Source organism: Gossypium raimondii, chromosome 2, assembly GCF_025698545.1.
Source record: "Gossypium raimondii isolate GPD5lz chromosome 2, ASM2569854v1, whole genome shotgun sequence".
In the NCBI taxonomy this organism is placed as follows: domain Eukaryota; kingdom Viridiplantae; phylum Streptophyta; class Magnoliopsida; order Malvales; family Malvaceae; genus Gossypium; species Gossypium raimondii.
The window spans coordinates 1,255,854-1,269,348 of NC_068566.1; the positions used below are offsets into that span (position 1 = coordinate 1,255,854).

The following is a 13,495-nucleotide window of genomic DNA, read 5'->3' on the forward strand; positions in this document are numbered from 1 at the left end:
GTACATGTACTTACAAAATATGTAAACACAAGCACAATATACAAGTAAATTTAAAATATGTGTATACATATATTTAACACATATATATATAAGTATACATATGTAAAAACATGTAAAGCAAAAACTTACTGTTATCTCTAAAAATATGTATGTATATATATATGTTTTTTAAATAATTTATGAAGAATAATATATAAAAAAACGTAACATATTTACAAAAGTCAAAAAAAACTAAAATATAAGAGTATATATATATAGAAGTTAGGAAAATAAAATAGAAAACCATATGTATAATATATATATATATATGTAGGTAGACGGGTACTATGTAAAAGACTGCACATATATATGTATTATGTATAAAAACAAATGCGTGTATACTATATGAAAAAAGCAAATATACATTATATAAAAACCATGCGTGAATGAATCTAGCAATAGGAATAATAATAATAATAATAATAATAATAATAATAATAATAATAATAGTAACTCAAAAAAATAATTATAATATAATTATAATAATAACATGAAAAATAGAAATATTTCTTAAAAAATGGACTAAATTGAATGGAAAACGAAGAAAATGGGGCAGATTCGAAGCAAACTAAAAGACAGGACCACATTGAATGCGCACACCACAGTGGAGGACCGAAAGGGAAATTATTCCCGCCTTCCCAAAACGCTGCGCAGCGATGGGCCAAAATGGAACAAAAATAGAACATGCGGGAAAATTTAAAATAAATCAGAAATTCAATTTAAACGCACTGCTGGAATAGGGGGACCGAATGCGCAAATAGACCATTTAAGGTCTGACGCGCGGACCCCCCTTCCCCAAACGACACCATTTCACCTTTGCTTTTAAGTTTTAAAAGAAACAAAATTAAAACTAAAAGAAAGTTTCAAATTCTTTCTTTTTCTGTAAGAACTTTTTAGGGTTCCCTCAACCCTTTTTTCACCGCCGCTCCCCTTTGCTCCGATTTCGATGGAGAAGACGTAGGCTCGACGACTCCGACGACCAGGTAAGTCTCTTCTCCTTTTCTTTATATTTTAAATGAAAAATAAATAAAAAAAGAATAAAATAAAAAAATAAAAATAGACACGATTCACCTTCGAGAAAATTTCTTTGTAATCTCCAGTATTTCTCTCTATTTTCGTATATTTTTTACACTGAAAAATTCTCCCCCCCATTTTACAGATTTTCACGGCTTTAAATAGCCGAAATGAAAAAGAAAAAAATGAATCAAAAGAAATCTATTCCGATTTTACTATTCTGTTTTGTTCCCCTTTCTTTTCTGTGGTGTTTGTTGCTATTATTGCTGCGATGTATGCTATTTTTTCGCAGGTTTGGCGGCCGTTGAAGAGGCGTTGTATGCGGGGGTTGCTGTACGTGAGTGATGTGCGGCGACTGCTGAAGCAAATAGGCTCCTAGGATTTCTGTTATTTTGTTTTTGTGTGGGCTAGGTTTAGTGGGTTGGGTCTAGTGTTTGGGCCTACTTATTTGCTTGGGTCTGGGCATTACAGCTGCCCCTCTTTGCTCGTTGTCGTGCAACGGGAACGGAGCAAAGACTAAAGGCCCAATTGTGCCAGGTCTTACTAAGCCTCGACCTCTTCAGTGCTTTTCTTCTTTAAGTAGCTTCATTCCTTCCTACTGCATCTTCATAGGTAAAGGAACTAGTGCTTCAATCCACTCCACTGCAATGTCAGGGAGATAGGCTTCGTACGTTGTAACTTCTCAGAAAGAACAAAATTTACTATCTTCAATCTGCTCCACTGCAACTTCAAGGAGATAAGACTTGTAGCTTCAATTTTGTTCTGCTACAACTTAAAGATAAGTCTGATGCGATTTGCTCTACTGCAATGTCAGGGAAACCAGATCCGCCGTCGTAGCTTCAATCTGTTCCACCGTACCGTCAGGGAAGTAAGATCCACCGTTGTGGCTTCAATCTTTTTAATTGCAATGTCAGGAAAACTAGATCCGCCGTCGTAGCTTTAATCTATTCCATTGCACTGCTAAGAAAGTAAGATCCGTCGTTGTGGCTTCAATCTTTTTAATTACAATATCAGGGAAACCAGATCCACCGTCGTAGCTTCAATCTGTTCCACTGTACTGCTAAGGAAGTAAGATCCGCCGTTGTGGCTTCAATCTTTTTGATTGCAATATCAGGGAAACCAGATCCGCCGTAGTAGCTTCAATCTGTTCCACTGTACTGCTAAGGAAGTAAGATCCGCCGTTGTGGCTTTAATCTTTTTTATTGCAATATCAGGGAAACCAGATCCGCCGTCGTAGCTTCAATCTGTTCCACTGTACTACTAAGGAGATAAGATCCGCCGTTGTGGCTTCAAGTTTTTTTATTGCAATATCAGGGAAACCAGATCCGCCGTCGTAGCTTCAATCTGTTCCACTGTACTGCTAAGGAGATAAGATCCGTCGTTGTGGCTTCAAGCTTTTTTATTGCAATATCAGGGAAACCAGATCTGCCGTCGTAGCTTCAATCTGTTCCACTGTACTGCTAAGGAAGTAAGATCCGCCGTTGTGGCTTCAATCTTTTTTATTGCAATATCAGGGAAACCAGATCCGCCGTCATAGCTTCAATCTGTTCCATTGTACTGCTAATAAGATAGAATTACTAGCTTCAATGTACTCCACTGTAACCTCAGGGAGGTAAAATCCACCATCTTTGATCTGCTCCACTACTGCTTAGGGAGATAAGATCTGTAATCCTCAATCTATTCCATCACGCCCAGGAGATAGAATTATCGGCTTCAATGTACTCCACTGTAACCTCAGGGAGGTAAAATCCACCATCTTTGATCTGCTCTACTACTGCTTAGGGAGATAAGATCTGTACTCTTCGATATACTTCACGCCAATACATGAAGACAAGATCTACTTTCTTCGATCTACTTCGCCACCAGTATGGGAAGACAATATCTGCTTTCCTCGATCTACTTCACGCCAATACATGAAGACAAGATCTCCTTTCTTCGATCTACTTCACCACCAGTATGTGAAGACAAGATTTGCTATCTTTGATCTACTTCACGCCAGTACATGAAAACAAGATCTGCTTTCTTCGATCTACTTCGCCACTAGTATGGGAAGACAAGATATGTTATCTTTGATCTACTTCACGCCAGTACATGAAGATAATATCTACTTTTTCCGATCTACTTCGCCACCAGTATGGGAAGACAAGATTTACTGCTACTCCACTGTTGCTCAGGGAGATAAGGTTTTATACTTTCACCGATCCGTTCTCTGGGGAACATGACCTGTATGATTCATTTATGAACCTAATTATTCCGATTTTCACGGCTTTAAATAGTCGAAATGAAAAAGAAAAAAAATGAATCAAAAGAAATCTATTCCGATTTTACTATTCTGTTTTGTTCCCCTTTCTTTTCTGTGGTGTTTGTTGCTATTATTGCTGCGATGTATGCTATTTTTTCGCAGGTTTGGCGGCCGTTGAAGAGGCGTTGTATGCGGGGGTTGCTGTACGTGAGTGATGTGCGGCGACTGCTGAAGCAAATAGGCTCCTAGGGTTTCTGTTATTTTGTTTTTGTGTGGGCTAGGTTTAGTGGGTTGGGTCTAGTGTTTGGGCCTACTTATTTGCTTGGGTCTGGGCATTATTGGGCCTGTACAGGCTCTTTTATAGCCAGATCCCCAGAAGAAAATAAAAATCGACCCCTAAAAACAATCCGTTCCTCCTCTTTTTTTTTTTATTTCGCTGCTATCGTTTGCTATTTGTTTGTGTTTGTCCTTTGCTGCTATTTTCATGCGTTTTCAGAGGGTACGGATGTGCTTGAGACGCGTCTGGCGTGGGCCCCTGCTCATTATGCTACTGAAGCTTACCCTAACTGCTAGGGTTTTCCTGTGTTGGGCCATTTGGGCGAGTTGGTTTTGGGTTAGGTTTGGGCTAGGTTAATCGGGTTAGGTTTAGCTGATTTGTACTTAGGGTAGTGGAATCTGGGCTTGTTTTTGTAATTGGACTTTTGGACATTTAATTATCTTTTTGGTTTTTTTGTGATCTTGGGCCCGGGCAAATTGGGCCTCTTACAAATCTAATGATGTCTCTACCTTGATAAATTCCAGGTATACACCAAAAAACAACTAGAACCAAAACTAAAAATAAAATCACCATTGCTTTTAGAGAAAACATAGCGGACAAAAACCACCAGTATGTTAAGAGAAAACAATGTGCCCTAAAAACTAATACTGAAACAATCACTCTTTCAAAGAAAAAAGAGTGCACTATTACAATTCTCCCTCTTATAATGGACACTCTCTATAACAACATTTTACAATAACAATCAAATTTGCTATAAAACCAATTTTTCGTATTTTATTTTTGCCATTTATAATAGCTTTTCATCGACATAAAGTATGAAGTACACTCTACGCTAAATTAGTTATCTACAATAACCTCTTCCTCAAATTTTAAGTGAAATAAAAATAATAAACTTTAGTTAAGATATTATTTCAATAAAATATTTAAATTTTGTATAAAATATATGATTTTATTTTATTAAATAAAATATTTTTAAGAAATGGAATTAAATTAGTGAATTCTATTGGCAATACAATCTAAATCTCACTAATTAGAATTATTAGTACATTATAGTTTTTAATTTGAATTTTAACAAAATTCAAATATGATGGTGTCTTAGATATTGTTATAGGTGTATAACAACCACCTCCTTTTATTGTCCATAATTTTGGCAAACAAATGTTATATAAAGGGTCAATAGTAGTTATTTACAAATTTTCATATGGTAGTGCCCGATGGAACTAAGCTGCCATAAAAACCACCATGAAAGCTGTAACACCCCTTACCTGATCCGAGTTACAAGATATTACTACTATAATCGAAACTAAAAACATTAAAATAATAATGATAGTAAATCTAAAGTTAGATTGAGATTTTCAAACAGAGATAAAACCTGCAATTTTTACAAAAAGAAAGGGCACATTAAGTCTGAGGGCTATAAGTTGCAGAATAAGATTAAAAGGGAGGTTGCGATAAAAAAGTTAAACAACCAAAACAATCCGATTCTGTTGACAACTCTAAAGTAAGCAAAGAGTGGATCCTCGATTCAAATTATTGAAAGTAAATTAAATTAAATTATTGTATTAACACATAATATAGGATTTTATCATTTTTGTTAAAAATAAATTAAATTGAAAGTAAAATGTCCCATGCATTAATAAAATACTTAGTCAATATTTCATTTCCATTTCAAGAAGTGGTCGGAAAAAGTTGAAGTGATTTTTTTTCCAGGTATTTGATTCAAGTTCGAATCTACTTGAATATCACCTCCAGTTCCAACAAGATTAGTCTCAAATCACAAAATGGGTAAAAATATTTATGATTATACCAAAAAATCATTTCCATTTAATTTGATATTTGTTATATCAAACTAGAGAGTGTGCTTCAAGCCTAAAATAGTAAAGTCAAATTTCAAACTTTGCTCAACAATAATTCTTGTTATAAATTAGAAGACAACATCAACAAACAGTTTGGAAATGCAAACCGGTCAAGATAAGTACACTGATTCCAATATTCGACCACAAATAAAGAATGATTTTCATCTTTCACACACTTTTATACAATTAACAATAATTAATTTTTTCAGAACTAGATCGATATTTGAAACAATCTAAATGATTCGATTAAATAAATCGTTAAAAATTTAAAATTAATTCAACTGTTGGTTCAATCAATTTTTAAAATCTTCCTCCGAATCGACTGTGACTAATTAATCTAAATAACATTCAACCTAAGTATATCCATTTTGAAAGGTACCCCACTTAAACTATAGTCATTTAGCTAAAATATTCTCTACATTAGCTCATCCTCCCCCACAAAAAAGATGCTACATTAGCTAAAATATATCTTAATCTTTGTGAGAAAGATGCTAGCTATTGTCTATAAGAAACTAAACATTTCAAATTAAAGGTCGAGTGGCCCTTTGTATTGTAGGAGATGCTGATTGATTATGCTCTTTGATGGTGTTTTTTGTTTGGTGAGATGATTTTGCCAAGGGTTGTTTGATCATTGATGAATGGTGTAGGTAGAGGCAAAGGGAGTGGTGTACGCACGCTCTCGTCTTTCTAAAATGAAAATTTGTTGTTTTAGTCAATCAAAATTTATAAAACTTTAAGTTAATATATGATAAAATTATAATTTAGTCCATTAAAAATGTTAAAGCTTTAAGTTAATTCTTTTAAAAACTATAAAGATATAAGCTAATGTCAGGGTGAAATTGTATTTTAACTTTCATAAAAATATAGAACTTAATCTCAATCCCCTAAAAAAAATTTTGGGTTTGCCTCTGGGTGTAAATTATTTTATAAAATGCTAATACTTTAGACATGTGTTTAGAAGTTTCGATGGAGATTGAAGTGAGTATAGGTGATCGGATTTGAGTGTTTTCCTTGTTGCCTTTAACATGTGATGTTTTATTTTTTAATAAAATTTTATTTTTATTTTATCTAAAAAAAAAGGAAATAGTAAAGTTGAAAGTCTAAAAATTGTTGCGTCCTACATTTAAATCCTATTGTAATGGGTTTTTTTATAAATATTTTTATATATGATTAAATCACTTTTGAGGGCATGAACTTGACAACTACTCCCACATTGGGGCTTAAACTTTTTTTTAGGTCTAAGTTAGTTTTTGAACTTGACAATTGTTCCTACATTTAGATCTGAATTTTTTTTAAGTTCTTGATATTTCTTTGAAAACCTTAAAGTTCAATTTTCAACATGGAAACAATTGCCAAGTTTAGAACCATTATGGGAACATTGCCAGGTTTAGAAACTAATTTGGACAAAAAAAATATCCAGTCCCCAATATCAATTATCTAATTTGAGACCATTCACCAAGTTTAAAGACCTTTAATCCCCCCCAAAAAAAGCTCAATCATCTATATGAAAATAGTTGCCAAATTGATGTTCAAATAGTGGTTTTAACCATTTTATATAATCAAGAGTTTTAAGTAAAAAATAAATTTATAAAATCATATTTTAAATTTAAATTTAAATATATATTTATACAAATATTAAATGCTTTAAAAGTTATACCCAAATACAAATAGTCATTAAATGCTTTAAAAGTTATACCCAAATACAAATAGTCATTAAATGCCATTGGACCACAAAATAAAATCACTGAAAACGAATATCAACCCATCACCAAATCAGATAAACTTCATTGCATAGAAAGAGAATACTATTAAATCTACTAATTCAATCTCTATATTATTAAAAAAAATTAAATAATCAATAAGTGATTTGGTGCAATGGTAATTAAGGCATATTGGACTCCTAAGAGGAAGACCTAGGTTCAAACTTAGGAAATAATATTGTTAGGAGGAATAGTCATGAACCCTGAACATGGACCGTAAAATGGACATGATAGTAAATTTACATTTTAGTCATTCAATTTTAAAAAAAAGTTACAAGTTTGTCACTAAACTATTTAAAAGTTTTAGGGTTTTAAGGACCTCCTTCATAGTTGTATTCCAGTAATCTTGTCACCTCTGGCCTCCTCCTCCGACAAAGAAACATGCCAAACCAGAGCTTTTTCCCTCTTTTTTCAACTTTATGGTTTAACTTTCCTTAAAATGTCCCGAAACTCCGCTGATATAAACTTGAAGCACTGATGGAGAAGCTGTCTAGTCTCCATCCACCATTCTTCTTCTTCTTCTTTACATTTTGATTCTCTTTTCTCTAATTTTATGGTCCCTTTGCTTCTTTAGACCTTGTCTGAGACTCGCAAAATTAAGCGACTTTCTTCCTTATTTTATTTTCTTTCTTTTTCGGTATTTTTGTTTGTTTTTAATGTGATTATGGTGATTCTTTGTTGCTGGTTTGGGATAAGAGTGTGTTGAATAGTTTGATTGTGGATTTTTTTGGATTATGATTTTGGCCGAAGGGAGAATAGTGAGTGGGTTAAGAATGAAAGGTAGCTAAGTTAGTTGGGTTAGAGGTTAGGCATGGGGTTGATAATGGTTTTGCTAGAGTTTGGGTTTTGAGTTGTTGTTAATTAATACCATTTAGATTATAAGGTTAAGGAGTAACGGTGCAAAGATTGAGTGACGAAAGTGTAAAATTGTAAACTTGCAAATAGTTGGATGACCAATTGTAAATTTACTTGTCCCACACTTGATGTCTGTTATTAAGTTAACAAATTAGTGATTGTAACTTTTGAATAATTCGATGATCGACATGTAACTTTATAATAAATTAAGTAAGGTAGTTATTACCTACTTCATTAAGTAGGGAAAAACTTTATAACAAATTTACTTTATAATTATAATTGTTACCTTAGATTTTGAATGTTGAAAATTTTGAATAAAAATCAAAAGGAATTAATGACACAAACATAAGTATAGGACAGACCTATGACCAAATAATTTATTCTACATTTGAAGTCAATCAATTTTTCCACACCTACCCATAATGTGACAATAATAAGAATTTAACAATAAATATAAATTATGATATGCAGGATTGAGTTTAAGTATAATATCAATATTGTATATAAATGTTTTAGTCCGACTCAAAATATAAATTTTAGTTTTAGTTAATTCAATTTATAAAGTTCTAAATTTTCATAAATTATGTATTGAATAATTATCTTTTAATATTTATATTAGAAAATTATTTAATCCAGTTGCAGGGTAAATCACTGTCATATTGCCTTTAAAAAGAATTAAAACAAATACACATCATTCATTTAACCTTACTTTCATTGACAATTAACATAATAATAACCTATTGTATTTTTAATATTCATATGATATAATTTATATAACATAAAATTAACATATCAAAAATGGAAACATTGGTTATGTCGAGTAGAACTCGAGTCTTGAATATTAAAACCCAAGGGTCAACTGATATTTTTTCATTATAATTTCTGATTATATCTGTTCTTTTTTAATACAATATTTAGAACTCAAACCCACGTCCTCTTACATTGATAATAATGTTTATGCCAATTGAACTAAAAACATTTTAATCATTCAAATAGTGCATGTAACTTTCTTTTCTTTTTTGTCATTTCATACTTTAATTATTCTCTATTCCACCTTGGATGAATTGCTATTTTAGTGTAAGAGATTCATTTGCATGGGTTGGACCTTAAGTATGGGCTCTCAAGAATTGGCCTAACTTCTGCCTCTTAGGTTTTACATATAAATGAGCTTAAATCCTATTTGAGTTTCCTAGTCCAACCCACGGTTAGTAAATAAAAAGGTAAATTATATCTAAGGTCACTAAACTATTAGTAACTTTATACTTTAGTCACCCAACTTCAAAAAGTTACAAAATGGTTACTGAAGTATTTGAAAGTTTTCATTTAATTCACTAGTCTATTAAAATCATGCTGTATGGCCTTTTTTGTTCACAATGTCTGCACTAATCAAAAGCTTTCCTTCTCCTTCTTTTATGCAATTTAATTTTTTTTCATGAAACAACTTTGAACTTCATAAATACGTGAATCGAAATTTAAACAATTTTCTTCTAATAGGTACTGGTTCACCATACCAATCGTCGAATTGTCACTTGGAGCTTGCTAGTCGGACTTAAAAAAAAAACTTAATAACCTAATGACTTAAATAAAACCTTCAAATAGTTTAGTACTTATAATGATTGATTCAAGACCGTTGATATATTTATAACTTTTGGAAAAAAAGAAGGAATTGGTTCAAATTGCATTGTTGGGCATTAACCTTCTTCACAATCGGACAATTCATAAAGGAGGATATTGATATCAAGGTATTCAGAATTGCATCAATGGTCACCGCTTTTTTACTACAACTAGTACATATAGATACTGGTTTGTATTAGTGCACCTTTTTAGATTTATTGATATTTTTGAAAATATTTAATATATGCATATAAAAATATTTACAAATATCAAATGAATAAGATTAAATAAATTTAAAATATAAAATATATCGATTATATAAAATACTCATCCACATGCTTCACAAATAAAAATCTATCGTTTACAAGTTAGTAACTTATATATATTTTTTAATATTATTCATGCACCAACTAAAGTAAAATGTTTCAATCGACGTGATTGGTATAGATTGAAATTTTCATCGACGCACACTAGTTGATCTAGTCGAAACCAAGGTGGAACTAGCTACATATTTTTTTGGATAAGGTAGCATTTAGTCCCTCAACTTAGTTCCTATCTTTTTCTTTGGTCCACATTAGTCTCTAAACTAAAGAATTTTTGCCAGATTTGGTCTTTGTAATGACACGACATTCTAAAATTTTGTCATGTCATCACATAAAAGTTACAAGTTTTCAAAAAAAAAAAAATTTAGGTCATGATATGGCACTCTAATATTGTGCCATGTGAGCAGAATACTTTTTGTTAAAATATGTTATAAGTTATTGTACTCTTCATAAATTTAGAATTTAGTCTCTATTTTTATTTCTAAAATTTAGTCTATCTATTTTTAAATTTAAAGATACAAATCCAATCATCAACACATTAAAATTCTTTTATTAAATACAAATCCATTATAACCCATTTTTTATTTACATAGCCATCAAATGATTTTTTAATTTCAAAATGTCATACTGAAAAATTTAATAAAAACTATTAGACTTGAATTTTTAAATCCAAAAAATAGAGAAATTGAATATCTGAAATAAAAGTATAATGACTAAATTCCAAATGTAGGTAAAATACAGGGACTTGTAGCATATTTTAACCTATATATATATATATTCGCACGTCAAAGTAATTAGTCAAGCTTGGAAAGCAGGTGAGAAACAACGTTTCCCCCACTGCCCAATTACTTATTTTCTGCTTTGCAATTTACAATTTATTAAAAAATATATAAATAATAAATTATGTAGAAATTTGAAAACCCTCGATTCTTCCCTAAATTTGCCCAACTTTCCCTAGAAAAATAAACAAAAATAATTAAAAAATATTGATCCAATCTGTTCCTTCAATACCCAGGTTAGTTTTATTTTTATCCAATTTGGATTATGTATTACGTCTAAGATCTTGTTTTTAGATTTTTTTTTACTGGGTTTAATTGATTATGATTTGAATTTGTTGTCTTCTTCTGAATTTAGGTTAGGGTTTCTTTTCTTTTGTTGGATTAATAAAATGGTGTTGTTTGGTTTGTAATTAATGTCGTTTATGGCACAATTTGATGAACTATTGTTAAAATAGATTCAAAATTTTTTTTTTTGGATTTCAATCGTTATGGTGTTAGTTTCATTTCGAGTTTTCTGGGTTTTTATTTTTGGGTAAAAAATTAGGAATTGGGTTTGTGTTTGGTTGATTGAATTTGAAAGTTGTAATCTTTGATTCCATTGAATTTTAGATTTCTTATTTTCCCCTTTAAATTATGTTTTTGGATTTTTATTGTTTTGATTTATTGTGTTGCGTGAATTAAGGAATGGCGAGCGGTTTTGGGGAATCAACAAGCAGACCACCCCCAAGTCCGCCTTGCTCGGGTAGTACTGATAATGCTAACGATGCCGGTGGTTTTGAATGCAATATCTGCTTCGAGTTAGCTCAAGACCCGATCGTCACTCTTTGCGGTCACCTCTTTTGTTGGCCGTGTCTATACAGATGGTTACACCATCATTGTCATTGCCATGAATGCCCTGTTTGCAAAGCCCTCATACAAGAGGAAAAACTCGTTCCACTTTACGGTAGGGGCAAAAACCATACTGATCCACGTTCAAAATTGTATCCCGGCATGGAAATCCCTAACCGTCCCACAGGGCAAAGACCAGCAACCGCTCCTCCTCCTCCCCCAGAAGCCAATCCATTTGGCAATTACGGGTTTGGACTAATGGGAGGTTTTGTTCCAATGGCAACCACCAGGATCGGTAACTTCACAATGGGATTTGGAGGCTTATTGCCATCATTGTTTAACATCCAGTCCCATGGATTCCCAGATGCTACTGTGTACGGAACAACTTCGGGGTTCCCTTTTGGGTACAATACGGTTCATGGCGGTCATCCTCATTGGTTTCCCCAGCCGCCAACCACTCGAGGACAGCAAGCAGATAATGTGTTGAAGAATCTTCTTTTATTGATTGGGGTCTTCGTAGTCCTTGCTCTGCTATATTGGTGAAATAGGTATAACCGCTTAAGCTCAGACAAAGCTTAGTTATTTAGTGTCTGTATATATATGCTTATAGCCGAATCGACGATTCTGTTTTAGCTCGAGAAGAAGTTGTCAATATAATACTTTGCCATTTGTAGCTTCAGGAACAACTTACACTCGTCTTAATTCGTTCTTTTCAAAATAAAAAAAGGAATTAGCTCGTTTCCCCCCTATACATAGAAACATTGTGTTGATTCTTGAATGGTCATTTGGTGTCAATCATGTTAGAACCATAAAAAGAGAACAGCTGTTTTCTTATTTCTTTGCTTTTTCTGGGTGATCCAATCATGGTGGTAATAGCTATATACGTCTCCCAAAAGCTAAATTATTGAACATCTTTGGATTTTTATTACATAACCATATGGAACACGAGTTTGTGTTAAAATATACAAACACAAGTTCATATGCAGGCTCCATTTGGTGCTTTGTCTATAGGAACATGCTATTGAATGATAGTTTTGAACACTATTTGGGTGAAAATACCATAGAGGTCACTGAACTAGGAGTTAAATTGTATTTTACTCTCTCTACTAAAAAATGAGCAAATTAGTTAATGTATCTTAAATCAAAGAAAAGATTGGTCATTTCTATTAAAAATTTCATCTTTTTGTATTGTTAAAAATTGGCGTGGCTAATAGAATAACTAGACAATAACACTTAGTGTGCCACGTGTATTTTATGCTAACATTTAGGGATCAGTTTTTAGCAATAGAAATGGATGAAATTTTTAATAGAAAAATTAATTTGTTCTTTGATCTAATATACATGGACTAATTTACTCATTTTTTAATAGAAGTGTCAAAATACAAACTTACTCCTATTATAGGGGTTTATATGATACTTTTACCACATTATTTGTTGAACCAATTACATTGATTGGATGGTTCTGATGTTTACACATGGGAAAGATAATGCCTTTTGTTTTGTTCCACATGGTAGGGTAGGGGATTCATTTATCATACCATGGAAACTTGGTCATAGGGTACTTCTGGTTTGATCATGCAATTAAACTCAAGAAAAGTAATTGCTCCTAAGTCCTACCACATGATGGAATATGAATGAATTTTGTACCCTGCGTTTTAGGTCTTAATTGCCTTCATCAAAGGGTTATATGCTTTCTTGGAACATAAGTTTTCAACTGAAAAATGTCTTATTATTTCCATTTTTTTCTTTATTTATTTTAGATTAATCTTTCTTAACTTTAGAACAAGGCAACCCTTGGTTCTTTTCCTCCTCAGCTAACCGACATATCTATTGATAGACTGAGGAGGATGGGACTTGTAAAACAGTTCATCCGGTGGGTTGAGAGTCGTAAAGTGAGGGTTTGAAGTA

General features: G+C 32.4%; 1 protein-coding gene across 1 annotated transcript; it reads left to right on the plus strand.

Annotated features, from left to right (window-relative positions):
- The first annotated feature begins 10,812 nt into the window (after window positions 1–10,812).
- LOC105787566 (uncharacterized) lies at window positions 10,813–12,346 on the plus strand. The gene is made up of 2 exons (XM_012614022.2): window positions 10,813–10,995; window positions 11,442–12,346. The coding sequence occupies exon 2, from the start codon at window positions 11,444–11,446 to the stop codon at window positions 12,128–12,130; it is 687 nt and encodes a 228-aa protein (XP_012469476.1). The 5' UTR covers window positions 10,813–10,995; window positions 11,442–11,443; the 3' UTR covers window positions 12,131–12,346.
- The last annotated feature ends 1,149 nt before the right edge of the window (window positions 12,347–13,495 follow it).